This window comes from Haemorhous mexicanus, chromosome 1 (genome assembly GCF_027477595.1).
Source record: "Haemorhous mexicanus isolate bHaeMex1 chromosome 1, bHaeMex1.pri, whole genome shotgun sequence".
In the NCBI taxonomy this organism is placed as follows: Eukaryota; Metazoa; Chordata; class Aves; order Passeriformes; family Fringillidae; genus Haemorhous; species Haemorhous mexicanus.
In genome coordinates this window covers 54,343,898-54,364,889 of record NC_082341.1, presented here as the reverse complement: position 1 = coordinate 54,364,889, position 20,992 = coordinate 54,343,898, and the positions used below count along the sequence as shown (strand labels likewise).

The window sequence follows — 20,992 nt, the reverse complement described above, 5'->3', positions numbered from 1 at the left end:
CTGGAAACACTGTTGATAACGCTGGGATGTTTTAGTTACTGCTGAGCAGTGCTTATACAGCCTCAAGGCCTTTTCTCACATTGTCTCACCAGGGAGTAGGCTGGGGGCACACAAGAAGCCGGGAGGGGACACAGCTGGGACAGCTGACCTCAGCTGTCCAAAGAGACGTGCTATATGACCCATACCTTCTAGTGTCATGCTCAGCCATAAAAAGTGGGAGAAGACGAAGGAAGAGTGGGAATATTTGGATTGATGGCATTTCTCTTCCCAAGTAACACATGGTGGAGCTCTGCTGTTCTTGAGGTTGCTGAACACCTGCCTGCCCATGGGAAGTGGTGAATTAATTCTTTGTTTTCCTTCTCTTGCAGCACGTGACTGTTGCTTTCCCTATTAAACTGTCTTTATCTCAACCCTGGAGCCTTCTCACCTGGTTCTCCCTGCCTTCCCCCCACCCTACTGCAGGGGGGTGAGTGAGGGGCTGCAAGATACTTACTTGCCAGCTGGGGTTAAAATACAGCATACCATCACAGTGTCGCTAATTTGCTCTGATTGTGGCCAGTCCCTCCATTTCCCATCCCAGCTTTTTCTGCCTTTTACAATTAGAGGTTAAGCTCTCTAGACACAGTCCTTCTGAAAATTATACAAAATTTTCAGAAAGGTACAGTCTTTATGCTTTTTTCAGCACATACAGCTTGGGGAATGTTTTTGTGATATGCGCAGATAAATAAATATGCAATGCAGTACAGATTCTGAATGCTACAAATCAACACGCAGAGGTTGTGTGGACATTTTGTGGACATTTGTTCCTTGCTCAGTGCAAGGACATAATCTATCAACTTCCCAGAAGCTTCACATCATCTGTGGCTGTCTCCAAGCCTGTCATATGTGTATCCCTACACTTGCAAACAAATATATAAACCTTGAAAAAACATAGTGGGATGACTGTAATAAGATTTTGGGTAATAAGATTCTTGTATTTCCTTAGCTCTATTATCTGTCCAAATGACAATATTCTCAGTACTCCATCTGAGCTAGTCATGGTTCTTAACACTTACAGCTTTCTTACTAATTTCAAAATGTTCATCCCCAAATGCATCATCCCTATAGAGAAAGTAAGGTTAAGTGACTTGAATAACAGGGAATTAATGAGTAATGATGAGTTTGCAGTCATTCATCTTGTCATTCAACAGAGCTAGCACAAATTATATCATTCTAGTAGGTGACTAGGAATCTGGAAATCTGAGACTTGAGGGTCACAGCAAAGTTGGTTCATAATACAATAGAATGGGCAAAACATTTTTAAGAACATAATTAAGGAATTACCAAGTGTCCAAAAATATAAATGCATTAAAATGTATAATTGGATGTGTATTGCATGTATTTATATCAAGCGTTCATAGTTTAATTAGCTGCAGTTTTAACACATAAGGTATGAAAAGCAGTGTCAAATTTTTTAACCAACACAGAATGATGTAAAATGTGTACTTTATATGGAGTTCCTGTCTGCACGGCACCACTGTAATATCTTCAACTGGCATTTGTTGGGATTGAGCTCCTTTATGGTATTGCCTTTCCTGAAAAATGAGTCCTTCCCACATGCTATTTTATTGAAATCAGTATTTGCCACTGAGCGCTGTTTCTTTTTTAGTCTGCATGTTATATAAGCCATATCCTTATATGCATTCAATCAGAACCCTTAAGCTGAACAATCGTCTCCAAACTAATATTGGTTTAAAAGAGCTTAAAGTAGACCTAAACTCATCTCACTTTTCTGTTATTAAAATAACACAAAATTTTGTAAAATTTTCAGATTTTAGTTTTGTCTACATAATTATTTAATCTTTTCCTTTTTATGCATTTTCTGCTTTTCATATCCTTCTTTTCCTGTTATTTCTGGTTTTCATACTTTACATGGTTTCATACTTATATCATGTTTCTTTTCATGTCTTTTTCTTGTGATTTTCTAGTCCCTTTCTCCACCTGTTTCTTTCATTGCTAGTTTCCTTCTTTCTTCTGTGTGCTACAGGATGTGCTAGAATAGAGTCAGGTAAATTGTAGTCTGGTTTCTAGTTCTGTGGCCAGCATTTCAGGAGTCACTTCCTCTCTCCAACTCGATGCATCCCAGTCTGGAAAAACAAGATAATAAGCTGGCTCCTGTGTGGTTAGCTTTGAGGCATACTGGTGGAAATCTCCTTTAAGTAGAATTATTGTCTTTCCATATTATACCTCTTCTCTACCTCAGTGATATTCTCAGTGCTCATCATTATTTTCAGCTCCTCAACTAATTCTTAGCTCCCACTTCTCCTTCCCTCCTCCTCCATCCCCATCTTCTACCAGTAACATTTTCAATGTAGACCTTCAGCATAGTATGGGTAATTTTGCCATTTCGTGCAGATTATGTGCCAGCTACATTCACTTTATCTGTCTCTTCAGGGAGAGCTGTGGCAGCTCTCAAGCAATTAGTTCCATTGATTTCATGCTGACTGATGTCAGTAAAGAATATGAATGATGGTGCAACACCTGATTTTAGTTATAAAAATGATCACAAGATTCTTAGGAATATAAGAGATATAGAAAAAGCAACAATTGTTAGTTATGAATAGCAGTCATGGTGTCCTATGAAACCCTGTAAAGGGCAAATGCGTGCACATGAAGGCAGCCCTCACGTGTTCTTTCATGAAGTTATTTAAATTGTGGTCACATGGATCTAGGGCCTTTGGGAAAAGATTTAGACAGTAACTACTTGGAGATTATAATGCTAATGTCAAGCAGAAATCAAATGTTAGCCATCTCTTGACTATGACGAAAAACTATGCCCTGTCTGTGTCAATGTGTTTCTACATCCACGGTAATTTGCTATGTACCTATTTTTATGATGTTTGTCTATACAGCCTTTGGTTTGAAGAATTTTAATCACTTTCAGTGAAGAAGCAGGAAAAAGTCAAATGTTAAATGTCTCAGACTAAGTGCCAGAAGTGCTATTCAATAAGTCGTCAAGTAAAACTGGCTCAGTCTATATGGCTGTAGTGAAATAAAATGCAGCCACCAACATTCTGATTTTACTCTCAGGAGCTAAATATTCACACTGCGTAACGGTGGAGAGGATGTAGAGACTGAATGAAAGATGGCAAAGCATGCTGTAGTTTTTATGGGTTGTAAAGCCATAAACTATAGACTGTATCAGACTAAACTATAGGTCATAAAAGTTAAGCAGCACTTCCATCCTGCCTTAGCTGGAGGACCACCTAGGATAGATAAAGGAAGTGTTTGAATGCTCATGATTTTTTGTAAACACTGATTCATGTTCCCGTTACATGCGCATTTAATAGCTGTCATTACTGATCCCTCTAAAATCTCATGGCACTTTGTGAAAGAATGCAGTTTTAGCTCTGACCTCGTAATTACAGCAACATCTCTCACACATCATGCAGTTCTAACTGGAACCACTGGTTTGCACCGAGTGCCCAAGGCCCCAATTCTGTATTTAGACTTACTGTGGGCTTTTAAGTAGCTGTTGTTTTCTCTGGTCAGCAGTTCAGCTGAGAGCTTCTGGAAAGATGCAATTTCAATAAAGTGCTGGATGCAGGCCAGTGAAGATATATTGCTGGTGATTTATTTTGATTTTATGCTTTAAATGAAAAAGAATCAAGACTGGATATAGGAATAATAGAAAAAAAAAGCAACCCCCAGTGTGCCAAAAGAAACCAGAAACAAAAAACCCCACCAACATTGCACTGATTATGGAATATCTGGAATATTTTCTGAAATGATGTCACTAAAATGTATCCATTTCATAAAAAGTAAACCAAGGTTTCTTATGTTCTATAATAAATCTAGAATATCTTCACTGAAAAAAAAAATTGAATTCATGCAAGAATATGAATGAGCAATATGTTGATTCTTTGTCAGAAAAATTACCATTCAATGAAATGGAAAAATCATCAGAAATGTTAGAACTATGAAATTACAAAATGCCATTTTCATATGAGTCACAATGTGCCCAGGCCATGCATTGTGAAGCATATTGCAGAGTCAGGAATTTAGCAAGATGCAGACAACCATGACAAAAATCGACCAAGTAGTAATAATAATTAATTTCTCAAAAGGTGCCTGAAAAAGCATACCTGTTTTACCCTTTAAAAGGAAATAAGATAACCTGCAATTATTTGAAAGCAAAAGAGGATTTAATCTGGGGACAACTTATTAAGTAACTGTGCACATGAAAGATTCTTTCAGCAGCAGTTTTTGATGAACAGTCAGAGAGGAGAGAGAGTAATCCAGAGCAGGTGGGCATGTAGGATTCATGCAGTAATTCCGATTATTTTCTATACTCATGATAATGCGTGTCCAGTTGTTTTTGTTTTTTTTATTCCATGAACTGACCCACTTAAGCATTTGTGTATTTAATATGCCTGAGAAGCTATAATTAGTTCATTTTTAATTATTCATCACTCTTAAATCTTCTCCTGAGTGCAGTAATTCAATGACAGTTCTGAATACTGGAACAGCACCTTGTTGTGAGGAGCTTTCTGACAATACTAAAGCTTCTGTTTCTCATGTGATTTTTTCCAATCCTGCAATTTTATGCGAAGACTAATAATTGTCTTGGAATATCTGTCTTGTTATGAAAATCTGGCACTATTTCTATCCTGGAAAAATGATACAAATTCTTTTACCTAAATACATACATTTGAGCACAATGGCTTTTTTTGTTTAAAAGTTAAAGTGTATTTTAGGCTTATCAGCCATACTGTACTGTGACTATTAATTAAACTTGAAGTCCTCTGTTTATTTGCAGAACAGCTATTATGCAGATCAGGTAAGCCGTGGCATGTTATTTTGGAAGTGTTCTCTTCAATATATTCAACAAATAATTTAGTTTTCTGCTTATTCAGGACATGATCAAACCACTGGAGTTAGTATCAAGATCACAGAGACTCCAAAGAGCTCTGGACAAACATTTATGAAAAATGCCACAAAAATATTAAGCAGTACCAAGCTGTGGTATGTCATATTTGCACATACCCATTCCTGTGATCTGGACTGAGGCAACCTACTTTATATGGGCCATAGTACATGTTCTTGCTCAGCAGAAAACATTTCAATAGATTGTTCAAACAAACCTAAGCTACAATTACTCCCTAGAAATGCTGAAAACGTTTTTAAATTCATTCACCAATTATCAGGTAAAGCTCATTATTATAGCTATGATTATACCTGTGTTCACTGCTAATGTCAGGTTAAAAAGTAAATTAGTATTTAATACCATACACCAAACGAATAATTTTACAGAAGTGTGATTTACCACAAGTGTGGAATTACATTATCAATTAACTTCATCACATTTCACCTCCATTGTAAAAGCTGAAGTGCAAATATATTTAACTCACTCAGCTGCATTGACTTTCTTTAATTAGTATGCTTGACATCTGTCTGGAGACAAATACCCCTTTTTGACATATACTTCTCCTGGAATTCCTAGGCCCATGCTTAGTTTTTTTCTGTAATCTTAGTGAAGCCAATGAACTATTTAGTTTCTACTCAGGTTCCTACATACAAGTCAAAATTACTCTATTTTATGTGGTATGAGACTATTTCAAGCATGATGGATAATAGCTGGAAGCAGAAGGTTTGCTGTAAGGTATCTTGAAACAGTGCCACCCGGGTTTTATGTAGGAGATGTGCTCTTCTTGCTGTAGACCTTGACATTCCCAAGTAACCACATTTCCAGCCAGTGCCTGTACAAAGGTCCAGGATTAACCCTTGAACCTCACACTGCCATTGTGCCCTGTTTCCTATGTACAAGCAGACTGCAACCTGAGATGGCCACAAAATATACAAAATTTTGTACAAATACAATGCAAACATTATCGATACTGTTTTTTTTAACTCCTCCACTAAAAAGCTAGACAAACAAACTCCCCCTTTTGGAGTACTTTCCTGTTTTGCTCAGTGATTGTGACTATCATACCTCCCCCTGCCTTTGTCCCCCAGTTAAACTCAGTCTTTCAGAATGCTACACCTTGTGAAAAGATGGGGATAGACATTATGCCTTAGATGTGGAAGAACATGGCTAACAGGGTACCTCTTGCAAAAAATAGCAGAGGTGATGTTGCTGTGCTTATCAAGCCCCAAATTCAAACACAAACCCCTGGGGGCCAGTTTTTTGAAGGAGCAAGAGTTTTGCCTTGCACAGCACCTATGGGTGCTGTGTTGCAGCTGCTACAAATAGGAGCCTTGGTTTCTCGGCGTGTGAATGGAGATACAGGGTGGGTTGCAGCCCTTCTATCAGCATGAAGGCATGGGGAAGTGGGGGCATGTTCCCAGTGAGTGTGCTCGCAAGAGCTGGTTGCCGTCCACTGCTGCCTCTTCCTCCAGCTGGCTGAAGTGCCCTGATTTATAGGGAACTATGGTTGCTGCTCTGTCATCCTCCCTGCAGGAGGAAGAAGCTGCCAGTCCCTTCTCACTATCCCTCCTTGGTGTATGCAAAAGGCCATCCCTCTCCTAGTCCATCTCTCTTTCCCCATGTAGTACCTCTGTCACCGACATATTTTATGAAAAATCCTTTCCTTAGGATTTTTCCCTCCTGAGAAGCTGAGAGGCCTCAGGAACAAACTGTAAACAATTCTTATCTGCTGCGGTGGAATGCAACAGGGGGAATCTGTGATTGGTCTCATCTGGTTGTTTTTAATTAAGGGCCAATCACAGATCACCTGCCCAGACTGTCTCGGTCAGAGACAAGCCTTTGTTATTCATTCCTTTTCTATTCTTAGCTTAGCCTTCTGATGAAATCCTTTCCTCTGTTCTTTTAGTATAGTTTTAATATATTATCTATCATAAAATAATAAATCAAGCTTTCTGATACATGGAGTCAACTTTCTCGTCTCTTCCCTCATCCTGGGACCCTTGTGAACAATACTACATACCTCTAGCTCAAAGGAGCCAGATCTCTGCAGCTGTTGTGCCCACTAAGGCAAGGAAGCCCTTTGTAATATTTCTTCTGGTTCTGGGGCAGAGCAAAGTGGGTGGCATCTTGCAGGACTCAATTTTTTCTTTGTAAAAATTTGGATTCTTCCTACCTTTCTCAGACTGATGTATTAGGAAATTCACTCCTGGTTTTCTCCTGATAGAGGTAATGGTTATGGAATTATCACATCTCAGCAAAAAACTTTCTTTGTACAACTGGATTCTGTGTAAGGCCAGAAAGAATACTTACAGGGAACAGATGATGTACTGAATATATTCATTTTCCCAGCCCCATTCTCATTCCTTGCCATCCCCAAAAACAAACAAAAAAAAAGAGTTGCACTCCTTCATTGAGATTATCCTCTGCAAAAGCACAGGATAGTTTGGGTTGGAAGGGACCCTTAAAGACCATCTACTCCACTCTCCTGCAATAAGCAGGGACATCTTCAACTAGATCCGGTTGCTCAGAGCCCTCTCCAATCTGACCATGAATGTTTGCAGGGAGGAGGCATGCACCACTTCTTTGAGCAACTTTTTCCAATGTCTTAACACCTTCATCATAAAAAATTATCTCTAATTTTTTGTCTCTAACTAAAGTTGAGCTTTAATGAGCTCTAGGTGGGTGTATCTGGATATCTCAAGTCTGTGGCAAAGCCTTGGTATTTATAAAGAATACACATAAGAAATTGTGCAGAGGTAAAGCCTAATTGTTTAACAAACTGAAGATTTGGCTGCATATCTGTATTTAGTATTGAGAATAATTGCCTATACTAATCTCCCCCTGCTTTTTTTCTGTCAAAATCTTACAAAAATTAGATGTTTGTATGCAAAATTCAAGTAAAACATTTTTTTATTCCTTCTTTAAAGCATAACATCTATGACCTTAGCAAGGTTTTACATTTGTTCTCCTCTAGCATTTCTGGTTGCCATTATATTTAGAACATTTTGACATGTTTTTCAGGTGGTGTGACAGCTATTTCTACAAATGCTTTCATGGAACAGTTGCGTTTAAAATACCAACAAAGGCCATGGACTGAAACACTGAAACTTGTTTATTTTTGCATGGTAAGAATCACAGTTTAGGTGAGAGAAGGATATGTGGTATAAGAGTATGTTTCCAAGGTAGTTAAAAAATTGCTTGACTTTCGAAAACAAGCAAAACCAACCAACCAAAAGAACCCATGCAATCGAAAACCAACCAAAAGATAATCCCCAGAAAAACCTGGTGCCTAGTACAATCTGGATCCCCATTTTTCTTAGGACTTATAGGTCATAAAGTTTCCTGCCTAATTTTAACACTTTAGGGGTTGTTTCTTGTCTTGTTATAATATTGTTTTAACATTGTTTTAACTATTCAGGAGTTAGTACTGATTGTCTACCAGTTGAGGTTACATTCATTATCATTACCATATTCATAGTATGTAAAGACAATTTATTGCCAATAGGACTGGAAGGAAATATTGTATTTTAAAAACTGGTCTGAAATCTGCTATCTAGATTTCTGCTGTGATTTCTGCTGCTGTGATATACCATTCCATGCTTCCTGCCCTTCCATAGCTAATTTAAGAATGATTGTCATAAAGAGCAGATTAGCAGAACTGCTGTGAGCTCAGTATAAAAATTCCCATGTTTCCATGCTTCTTTTTATTAATGCTTAACTCAAGCCTTTGTCCTGAATTTTAACAAAGTGAAAACTCTTCAGCAGTGAGTGTTTTTTGTTAACTGAAGTGTGGAGTATGAGAAGTTTTCAGGCAAGAGCTTGAAGAGGACCTGGGAGAGTTTGCTTGCTACTGAAGTGAATGGCTTCACAAACTGAAACTTGTATTCTAATATAACCAAGTACTCCTGTGGCACTTACTGATCTCTTCTATTTGCTCAGGCAGATTTTTTCTAAAATAAAAACACAAGTATTTTCTTAGTTTATCTCCAGCTTCACAATGAAATTAGCTGACACATCTAGTGATCAGCTCAAAAGACAGGGGAATGGAAAGCCACTCCTTGCTCCAAAGGCATCTGGTATGTAATTACTGCACAATAATATCTTGACAAATCCATTATTTGCTGGCATTTCAGAGATAGCTCCAATAGTAGGTAACCTCTGTGTTTGACAAAAACAAATAACCAGAGATTTGTTGTATGGGACACCTGTGTGCTCTGTCTCTTAGCTAGTAATTTAAGGGATCTTTCTTTGTCTCTTGTTTTCACAAATGTGCCAGGATAACCCACTTCGAAAGCCTGTCAGTAATGATCCAGATGGTCTATTGCTCTCATGCATGGAGAAGATAGAGAGGACATTAAAAGGTAATGAGCTGTTAGATAATTCAAAGTACATTTTTTTAAATATTGTGTGGAATCTACCAATCCTTCTTTACTGATGTTTTTCACAAAGAGGTCAAATGTACAAACAGAGGTGGATAAGAGACAAAAGACTTGTAACTCATCTTTGGGCTAAGCCTTCAGGCTGTAGCTATTCTTAAAGCATGAGAATATTTTCTACACAGCACAGCACTTATTAATCATAATAGTTGTCATTAATAACAAGTCATTTAAGAGGTACTATTTTCTTATTTCCTAAATCATATCCTTTAAAGCAAGAAAATACTGGTTCTACTTCTTGATCATTGCAGTTTGATTAAATTGCCTTTCTGGTTTTTGCAGCTAAATCCATGTTTTCTGTGATGAACATGTTGGAACTTTTATCCAGACAAAAAGGGTAAGTTTGTTTATGAATAAATGCAAATGAGCAAGCATGGCCTCAAGTCCAGAGAGGGATACCATCTGGATGGCTTGTCAACAATGTTATTTTTTAGCTCAGTGTTCTAATGGAGTGTGTTTGCCTATTTTTAGCCCTTTGTGGAGAAGGTTTTTGAGTAAAGAGAGGGTATAAATGCCTACATCCCAAAGCTACAGACCAAGGTTAATAGTTTTGAGCTGACCAACATGATAATGCAAAGAGCAGACCACAAATACATGCCTGGTTGGATAGTTTTCAGAAGCTGAGCCAAGGAAGAGTTATTTTTGAAGCATCCCTGGTGTCTCTTCCCATGACCAAGTGAATTATACTCATTTAGTTTTTTAAGTGAGAGAATTTTTATATATACAAGTTTGGTTTTTTTTTTTTCCTTTTTCTCATCCTTCTCAGACTTACTGTTCATGTTAGCCCCAGTGGGACCACCTGCTACGTAACATCAATGATGTTTTATGTAGAAATTCAGCTGGAGAAGGATGGAGATGTGATGGATGTAAAGTTGGCTCACTTTGAAGAAGCTCCTGTGGTAAAATTAATTTTTTCTGTCTCTCATGACCCTATCGTCTTCCACCTGGCTTCCACCTGTCATGTCAGAAAGGTTTTGACTTCCTTTTGGTCTTGTCACACATGCAACCCTGTTCATGACACTAGCTACCTCTTTAGGCATCTGAATCTCTCACCTAAACTTACACCTCAGTTACAGATACTAAATACTCTAGTGCTAAGTATTACAGTAAAAGTCAGCTGACAGACCCATCTTCCAGGAATTTTGTGGTATCACGAATAAATGTTTTTATTTTCACGCTTCAATGTTACCAGTATACAGTAAATAACAGGGGCTTAAAATATTTCCCTACCAAGGTGTAGCACAATATATATATTCAGTGGATGTCTTGGAGCTATTCTGGTTTTTATTCTGCTTTCTCTAGGGGTATATATATTTCTACTAGTGGGGATGTTTTTCTGGCAAAATTTCTATTAAATTATTCACAGAATATCACCCTGAAGTTCACATATCATGTTCTGCAGTTGTTACAGAATTACAGACAACCCTTCAGGTCCAAGATATAACAACAAGCTGTTGTGGGGGGTTGGGGAACATAAACTCTGGTTTTTGTCACTAAGTATCCAAATTATTACATTATTACAATTATTACATTGGAGTTAATTTTGTCCATTATTTTTAGTTGAAGTCAGTCCTGGAATTTCAAATTGTTCATTTAACCAGCACAGGTCTGTTGATCAGTGAGTGCTGGACAATATCATTAGAATAAAAATGCATATTCAGAGAATTCCAGCACAATCCATAAAAGAAAAGCTGACCAAGATGCATTTTTTTTTTCTGAAAGAGTTTATCAACAAACTACTTCTGTTAATTTTATCCTCTTTCACCGAGCCTTTGTTCTTCCAATTATTGTAGTAATATTTTTTTAACTATTGCAGCATTAGTCTCAGTTTTGAGTGTTGGGGATTTTTTTTTTAATGCTAACCATACAGCTACTTAGAAGTAATGGCGATCAAGATTATCATTATTAATGAAGTGCTTATAGAAGATGTGTCACAAATGGCAAGAAAGATGAAACTCCTGTCTCTTATTCCTGTAGGTTTGTGATGATTTGGTCCAGCTTCTAAGGTAAAGAATCACATATAGGGTTTCATGTTGGATGGAAAGGAATTCCTCATGCTAGAACCATTCCAGTGGAAAAACTGAAGAGGGGAAAAAAAAAGAAAAAAGAAAGAGGATCAGAGAACAATAATATGAATCCAGAAGACAATAGAACTGACACAGTTTTGGATTCCATTTTTTGTGGGAAGTTTGTTCCAGTCGTCCATATTGGAAGTTGGTTGTCATTGTAACTATTATTATCTGCTTCGAATTTGTAAATTCAAGGCTAAAACTGCAGCAAATATAATTTTGTAAAGATACTTCAGGCACTACTTATTTCTCAAGTCATTCCATCGAATGCATCTGCTTCAATGGAGCAACGATTAAGTGTAATCCTAAATATGTTGGCTCTAGCTGCCAGTCAAACACAGCCTTGGAATACTGGCCTTTGTCTTGATTGCAAGAATTATAGAGCTACTTGGACCCATAGTTTTGGTAATGGACTGATGATGACAATTCAGAACTGGCAGATTTACACATACAAACTAGGTATTACTTTTCCTCTCCTCCTTCCATCAAATACTAAATAGCCCTCATATTGTCCTTATGCAAATATTTTAACTGCATGTCCTTCATGCAGTTAAAAAGCATGCAATGAAAGCAAGGTGGTATCACATAGCCTGAGTTTCTTTGCAAATACATAGGGGGAGTTGTGACCCTAATTTTCTCATGTAGCAGTAGGGCACTATGTATATTTATTATTACCACATTTTGTTCTGTATGAATAGTTGCTGTTCCAGGTCAGGCCACCACTTTATAAGTCTATTTACAAGTTCTTCAGTGAATATGATCAAGGTTCCAGATTTTAATAATAATGAGTATATTTAGAAAATTGGATTCTTATTTAAGTACTGTGGCTGAATAGACGATAGGGAAGGTAAAAAGAGATAGAATAATCATGGACCTTTAGTGTTTAATCTCTCTTTTGTATTATTCATCATCAGTTTTTTCAGCCCTCTTTTTTCTTCAGAAATTAAGTTATAGTAGCTTTATGAATGTAAACAGCTATGACTTAAAACTTGAACTTGCATTTTCTTAGATTTTTGACTTCCAGTGATGTTAATGCCAGCAGTTTGGCTCTGAGCACTGGCATATAGTTACCATTGGTACTGTAGGTGCTACTTTTCCACCTTCCTGGCTTTGTTAAGATTTGTCACAAAGCACAGGTATCCCTTCTACACCTCTTGGTGTAGTATTTTATTTGGTTGTAAGGCAGTTTATTATATGTGTAATGTTTCCCATGAGTCTCAAAGTTAACTATAAAATTAAGATTAATCAGCCAGCTAATGCATAGGCTAGTGCTGTGTCTGCACCATGCATGCCTGCTTCCCTCCTTTTTCCCTGCTTCCCTCCTTTTTCCCTGCTTCCCCTCTAGTCTAGCTGGAAAGAGACAGAGGAGAGCTGAGTGACTTGTTTAGGTTCCACATTTGAAAGAGTTTGTCCCAATGTAAAAGTTCAGGCAGGCTTATTTTGTCTCTGCTAATCTACACTACAGGCACATCTGCATAGGAAAGTCTTGAGGAAAGGAAAGTCTTGAGCTGTCTGTGTGACTGCAGCACCAGAGTCTAGTAAGGCTTGTAAAACCCATGTAAAGTTTACTTAGCACAGGAGTAATGCATTTAAGGACAGGTGGGTTAGTCTGAACACTGCTCTGCTCTGCCACACCAAGTCAAAATCCACAGGAATTCTGGGTTTGAGCAGTCTGAACCATTCATTTACAAACCAAGCCACTTGTCCCATTTTTTTTTCCGGTTTTTTTTTTTTTTTTTTTTTGATTGATGTATCTATCAGTTATATTTAAGGTCTGTCTCTCTCACATGGTGCTGTGAAGTACGGCATTAATACAATTTTGATATTTTAATGAAAAGATCAATGTATGCATGCAAGGTCTTAGGGAAGTAGTACTACATGACTAGCTTTATTGGAACATCAAGAAAAGTGTTTTGCAGCTGATGAGCTGTCATATTTGTGTTTCATGTACAATTATTGCTTTCAGTAGTGCCTACTTCAGTGCCAGTTTCAGCTATAATTACAGTGCTTCTTGCAACAAAACCAAAGGTTCACATTTTCTGGTATCTTCTAAGAAAATTTAAATCAGTACTGCAACTTGATCTGATAAGGAAGGGGCCACTGTCACTCTGAAATGGTACCTTTTCTATCAAGTTATGTATAAAAGAGTTATTTTCTATCTCATTTAGTAGTGATAGTCATTATTTCTTTTTTTTAGGATGAAGAACTATGATGCCTTTGGCAAGATTCTAGAAGACCTGTCAAATATGTATCAAATTCCAGGAAACAGGTTGCAGTTATTTTTTACCCAAAAACTTTTGAAATCCATAGTCTAACTTTTGTTTACTTACAAAAATAATTAATTGTCTTTTCTCTCTCCCAGTGAAATGAAAGCTAAGGGATATCTTGCTTTGCAGGCCCTTGAAAAAGACCTTTATTCAATGTCTCTTCTTGACAGGTAATTTACAGTCTATGTCTTTGTCCCTTTGCCTCTACTCACACCCATTCATTTTACTAAAAAACAAGTTAACTGATCTAATTATAGAGTGGAATGTGGAAGGCTAATGAGTTTTCTCCCACTGGGAATCTTGAAGTCTTTGTCAACCCCAGACAAGCAAACAAGTCGATCTACTGAACTCCTGTGCTTTATCTAAGGGATTTCCTGGGAAACTGGTTGGTCACAAAGTCTGGGGGTGTGTGCACATGACCACCGACTGGGAGCAAACAGTGTGTCTGAAAGTCAGCAGTCATGTTTAGATCTCCCTGTAGAAGTAAAATAGACATTTTGGGGTTCTGCTGTTTGAGTATCTCATTTTGTCCTCAGGTTTTAGACCAGGAGGAGTGGATGCCAGCTTTTCTCCTTCCTTTCCTCATTTGTCCTTTCATTGAGTAGGATTACAGATAGATGGGAAACAGTTTCCTAAACCTTCTGGTAATTGTACAAGGATTTTCATTATTTTCAATAAATTAGAGTTGAGGGCAGTGCTTTCCTTCTGGATTTTTGAAATATCTTCTCTGATACCTTGCCTATTAAGTTACATACACACATACCTTGGCAGGTATGACCTCCTGTAACTTGAAACACCTTCTTGGATTATTTTTGCAGTTTTCCCTTATGAAGCATAACAACATTCTGAACTAATGTGCTGTATCCCCACTGGCTACTGATATCTCAGTAAATATTATTTATAAGTTAAACAGATTATTTGTCCTGTCTATGCAGAGTTAGTACACAGCTATGTAAATGTATGGCTGTATGTATTCAGCTATATGAACACACTTGAATTCAGAGAGTGGTTCTGTCCAAGTTAGTTTATCCAGGCTGTTTCTTCATTCTTTGCTCAACCAGTTGCCACTCTAATATTTTTGACCCCCTTTATTTCTGGTAAATAGCATACCAAAGTGCAACATGAAAGAGCTCGAATACAGGGAAAGTGGAAGCCCAAGTCCCAGAAGTAATGCATATGTGGAGTTGAAGTCTTTTGGAATCTGGACATACAATCTACTTCCAAGAAAACATTGTCTTCTTTTGATTAAGGATGCAAATTAGAAATTACATTAGCTTAGCTAGCACTGCAATGCAGGAAACACTAATTAAGATATATTTTGAAATAGAACACAGGATCTAAACAGAGTTACTGAAGTACTTAATGGAAAAGTAGGACACCTGGTGCCAAGAACTGGAGGTGATTTTTTTCCTTTTTTTTTCCTTTTTTTCTCGCCCCCCTCCCCGCCCCCTTTTTTTTCTTTTCCCATTTCTGAATTCAAACAATTGTAATCAAAACTCACTACTGAGTTGATCTTTGTGTATGGGAAAGATCCTCTGCTATAAATAAAACCTGCTGTAGAGACTTATTGTGCCTGTATTCTCAGATAACATACAGATATACAGAACATATATTGAACAGATATTGTAAGTAGAGATGTACTGTTACAAGAAATCCCCTCTGCCCATCTACAGTGTTGGTTTTTTCACCTTTGTGTCAAGGCACCCAACATATTTCCTCTACTGACCTGTGTAGTAACCATTAAATTTTTATTCCTCAGGAACCCCAATGAACATTGAATTTTACATTTCTCCCTATCAAGTTTTGGAAGAAGAACTAAATCATGGTAAAGCTATTTCAGCTACTCTGCTGTTTCAGCAGAAATAGCTAACAAGAGTTTTTCAATACTACCTGTTTCATTAAGCAAAGTTAATTAGTGAAAGCTCAGAACTAAAATTTAAAATTCTAGTTTAGTAGAACAGTTTATGTGATGCATTTTAGCACAGTTTTAACGTCCATCAGGAAACTACTTTCCATGTCTTGGTTGTTGATTCAGCTATTGCTGCTAACATCTTTGGGCAACTTTGGCCTTTTGGCCAAAGTGGTCAGTGTAGACTTCTCTTCAATGCCCACACCACTGTGGTTGTCAGTTGGACCTGACCTTCCAAGTCCTTACCATTGTATATTTTGTATGCACAGGATTAATATACACTAAATTAAGGAAAATAATGCCATTCTCTTTCTCCCTCAGGTTCCCAGATATGTGGAACAAAAACAGTTGTAACTGTTGAAGGCACAGATACACTCCACAAACTGCCTCTTTTTCCATTAATTATAGAGCCTCAAGCTGGACAGGACAGGTGAGGCTTTGGCCACTTGTCAATACAGATATGGATTTACAAGTCCCTGACACTGACTTCTGCATAACTTAGATTTAGCCTCTGCTGAAACAGGAAGTTCTGTTTTATTTATGGTTTTATGCTCCACAGCTACACCATCTATAATCTGTCGCCTTTACGGTTTTCCCAAATGGACTTCGAAGGTACCATGTTCATATTGAACTGTGTCAGTTGCATGGAACTATGAATTTATTCATAGATTTGAAGCCAGAAAGAGACACTGGAACAATATTACTGAACCTCCTAGTATTCAACAAGCAAGTCCTTCATAGATTGTCAGTAAAGAAAGCATGTTCTGAAAGATATTGCACCTAAAACACACAAAATTGTTTGTCATCCCACTATGGGTACTGACACATCATCTCTCTCTACCTCAGTGTTGTCTGGAGGGGAAGTCTGAAGTAACTTTCCAAACTAAAATACTTTAAAATAATTTCTTAAAAACACCACTCAGTTTCTGTGTCTCACTTTTCCTTTCTGTCGGTTTTCACATTAACCATGTTTTAAACTATTAAAGTTGCACTTATAAAGCAAAACATTTCTCAGGTCAGAAAATGTATGGAACGTAATAAACTGCTAGGGACCTAATTGTGGCCTTGCATTAAGAGTCCTTGTTATGGCAATTTCTGTAAAAAACCTTTAATTCTGACAATGTTTTTCCTAGCAACCCTACTTTTTTGCAATTGACTGATGAACTCAGCATGGATTTGCCAGCCCATTTTGTTCTGAAGTTTCATCAGCCTGTTCCAATGTCTTCATCCAGTATTGAAGAGATACAGAAGCTCACAGGCATGTTATAATTGTTTTTTAAGACTGAGTACTTCTGTGACTATGCATTGCTTATTTGCTTTTTGCTTCCCCATGTTAAAGTTGCAAGAAGAATTTGCTTCTTCGGCAGAACATATTCTGTTCTACCAGTCCAAGTGTAACAACCAGTGCAAAACACAAAAATTCTAAGAAAGATATGACAATTACAGGCAAAGTTAAACACTCTACCTCAAATTCCCAGTAGCAAAAAAGGGGAATAAGAAATAAAACCAATATTTTTGTCTTTTCAAAACACTGGGTTTGTTTTTAATTTTAGCTTTCATAACCTACTGTCTTAACCTAACTGCTAATAAAAATAATGACCTGGTTTCAGGAATTCAGATTTCTGGCTTGAAACTAGCTCCGCTGTATGAGCTAATTGTTCAGTCTACTCTTAAAGAAAAATGCAGTGAAGACTTGTCTGCAAATAAATCTTGTTTCTTTGTGGTAAGTATAGTGTGCATCTGATACACACTGTGCTGTTGCACAAGATATATACATACTGAATTACCATTTCCCCATAAGCAAGCAATGCAGGTTTCCCAGAATCTCAACAAAAGTGCTCTTCAGGAAATAGCTCAATTTACGAAGCAGTGTTAGAGCCTTTCATGTAAGTGAGCTTCTCCTGCTCATTAATAAAACACTGTGTGCTTGGCTGCTGAAGTCACACTAATTGGTCTGTGTGTAACCCAAATATTTACTCTTCTAAAAATTGCTCAGAACTTTATCATTAATGCCTTAAAAAGAAAGAAACTTTTTGACTGGTGTGAGGAGCAAGTCCCAGGAAGGTACTTACCTAGATTTTTGAAGATCCTTATCATGCTGCGTGTTTTAACAAAAGACTATTGATTCCTTTTAAAGGGACTAGCAGGAAGAATATAAAATGTTACAACAGTGATGCCAACTGCTATTTAGAAACAAGGTTGTTTAACTGAAGAAGGCTTTCCTTTTGATAACTGCATTATTGAAATACAGTTGCTTAGGCTGTGTTAGATGTAAAGTTTTAGAACAGAAAGTTGTGGCTAAGATGCTTTCTGACAGATTTATGTAAAAGGCAACTACAAGACAAGCTTCAAAGATCTATTTTTTTTTTTTTTTTTTGCTAGGAAACAATGATTTTGTAATTCATGGCAGCAAAAGAAGAGAGTGTTTTTTTTCTGTTCTACTAGCAGTGTTTGTAGAGCTCATTGCCTGCTTAGTTCTTGGACCTTGAGGTTGTGGTACAGAAGGCAGCAGTAAATTTACACCATGCAAAAATAATGTTTGGAATAGTTCTTCTCTTCTGTAAGACGGAATTAATCTTTCATTTCTATTAGATGCACCTGAAAGGCTCTGTAACTTTTAAACAATTCCCTAAAATATTTGTACTTGTTGGGAGGTTTTACTTTTGAGTTTAAAGATTTTATTTCTAGAATTACTAAATTGCATTCTAACCTTGAAATGAGTGTAGGGAAAATATGTTTGATCCATGAACACACAAGGAAAAGCTCTTCAGCCTTTGTTAATGTATGCCCTCCTCATTAACTGCCCTGCCCTGTTCTTAAGGGGACATTCCATTTGGCATCTGGAAGTAGATAACACCATACTCCATTTCTAATTTTGTCATAGAATCACTGTTAACATAGACAGGTGGTAAATTTTTCTTACTATTTCCTCCTCATCTTCAAGTGAATCATCAGGAGATATTCCAGTCAAACATATCTCTCCAAAGAAAAAGTAGTAGTGCTGGAGGTTGGAACAACATCTGATGTCCAGAAGAGATTTCCAGCAAAACTGCTATCCTGTTTGTGCAACTGTCAAGCAGCACTACTATGATATTATTATTTTGGTCACTAACATTTTTATAGCCTATAGGGCTCTGAAGAGTATTTGGAAAACTGATGACACTTGAACTCCTGACCACTGGGCTCTGGGTATATTTACCTAATTTGGATGTATTTGGGAGGGAGAGTGGATCTCATTTAGCTTCCACTAAGGATTCTACTAGAAATGCATAGTTACCATGGACATGCTAAAAATGTATCTTTCAAAAATATTTTTGTTGTAGATTGTACAATTCCTGATAACATCAAGCTTTACTTTCCTGTTTTCAGTCCTTAAAACATCACCATTATTTGTTGCTTAGTCTCTTCCAGATCATCCAAAGCACTGTTACTTCATAAACAAAGGCTCAGAAAAATCAGGTTTAGTAGGAGCCTTGGTCAGTAAAATCCCATTTAGCCATCCAAAGTGTGTGCCTGGTGTAATAGAGATTCTTCGACATCAAGTGGCATTTAACACTCTTATTAGCAGCTGTGTCTCTGAGAAGCATATAAATGAAGGTACATTGAGTGGCTGGAAGTGATGGCACAGTATTAAAGACAAACTAGTTTCTAAATTGGGTGTTGACAGATTTTACTACTCTCTTGCCAAAACTGTCATTACTTGTGGAGTACTGTAAATGATAAAAAAAATCTTAAAACTGTATTGATTTTTAAAAAAAAAATCTATGTTCATTCTATGTACATAAACTAAGATGTCAAAGTAATGAAAAATCAGAGTATTGTATCAGTATTTTTAAAATTCTGACATGTAATTCAGCCAAAAAAAAACCCAGCTTCAATGGTGGATATCACTAAACAGTATTTTTATTTCTAGATGATTCAGAACTGCTTTACTTCGAAGTGGTACCACACAAGAACACCAGCTTTTCTGTCTTTTTCCTTCATCCTGTGAAAGAGAATTTAGCCTGTGGTATGTGTGGAATAATTGCTACTGTCCTCTTTACTGAGCTGACAGGAGACTTACTTCTATCTAAGCTCTTGCACTGTGTTTCTCAGTTACAGTCTAAGGGCCACTCAACAGCGTGTAGGCCAGGAAAAACACGAAGTGCACGTACTTGTTTATGAACTGCTTACTAGGTGTTCTGTACTCGGAATAATACAGAAAGTAAATGCAAATATTAAAGTCCTGTTTTCTCTTGGCCTGCATATAATTAATAAATTGTAACTTCCACTGTTTCTGATGTAAGCATATTAAGCAAAAGCAAGTCAAGCAAACCTCTTTCCACTGACTTCAGTCTTACATCTCTTCAAGCATCAAAATAAAAGGATGGTTTTTGATGTTTGTAAGTATTTCAAACCAAAGATTTTTCTGTTCTGTTCCTTCTTAGTGGTAATTGATGTTATAAGCTCTAGAGAAGTCCAATGTCACCTTCATTTAAATCCTCAAGATCCAACTCTAAATTCTACTGATGACTTCATAGCAAGAGTTGTGAAACAGTAAGTACTTTTATTTCTTAACAGACGTCCACCAAATGGAAATTATCATGTGCATTCATAATGCCATGAACTCAGCAAGTGGAAAACTTCACTCTACTAAAATGCTGTAATACAATAATGGGAATAAGTTACTTCAATGTCTTAAGTATCTCTTTCAAAAAATTTAAACATTAACAGTGATGAAATGTTTCTAGTAGAAAACATGTGGAAGCAAGGAAAGACTATTGAGTGAAGAGTTTTATAAAGATGCTTTTCTGAAGACTCTAGCTGATGACAGTTTCATGACTAGTGTAACTTCGAATAGCATGGAAAGGTCTTTTTACACATCCACCTAACAGCAATCAGTGCTTCTCTTCAGAAAGTGAGTTGTATATGGCATGTCTACAGCACTGACTCTGGCTTGTTTGCTGAACAAATTCCAAGAGAGCGAGTTGTTGTGATACATGAACATAGGCTAGACAAACTGATTCAGAACACAGTCTAAGAGCACTAAGAGTGATTTGGCATAAGCTAGTACACAACTATTATCTGTTTGATGACAACAAAACCAATGCAGGTTGGATTTTGAACCTGATTTTAAACAAGGTACTATTTTTGGAACCAGGTTAAGAATGGGAAAAAAACTCCTCCAGTATAGACCATGTTTTAGAAAGGATACCTTCTGTACCTGTGTTACACAAAACATGAAGGTTACAATTATAAAACTCAAGAAGAATGAATATATTTCAATATTCTTAGTTTTGGTTTTCACTAGAAGTACCCTTATGACTTTTTTTTTTTTTGTTGACCAGATTGACCAGACTGAAAGACCTCCCACTCTTTCAGTCAAAGCTTCTGTGCACACCTAATTTCAAAGACTCAGCACTAAA

At 37.1% G+C, this 20,992-nt stretch overlaps 1 protein-coding gene across 1 annotated transcript; it reads left to right on the top strand.

The window, feature by feature from the left end:
• The first annotated feature begins 4,060 nt into the window (after positions 1-4,060).
• On the top strand, positions 4,061-19,751 carry LOC132324225 (mediator of RNA polymerase II transcription subunit 1-like). Its single transcript, XM_059840353.1, has 16 exons — positions 4,061-4,078; positions 4,799-4,819; positions 7,906-8,031; positions 9,183-9,267; positions 9,625-9,679; positions 10,109-10,241; positions 11,320-11,348; positions 13,609-13,680; positions 13,774-13,848; positions 15,006-15,076; positions 15,438-15,503; positions 15,909-16,017; positions 16,721-16,845; positions 17,198-17,310; positions 18,989-19,184; positions 19,501-19,751. The coding sequence occupies exons 1-16, from the start codon at positions 4,061-4,063 to the stop codon at positions 19,749-19,751; spliced, it is 1,545 nt and encodes a 514-aa protein (XP_059696336.1).
• The last annotated feature ends 1,241 nt before the right edge of the window (positions 19,752-20,992 follow it).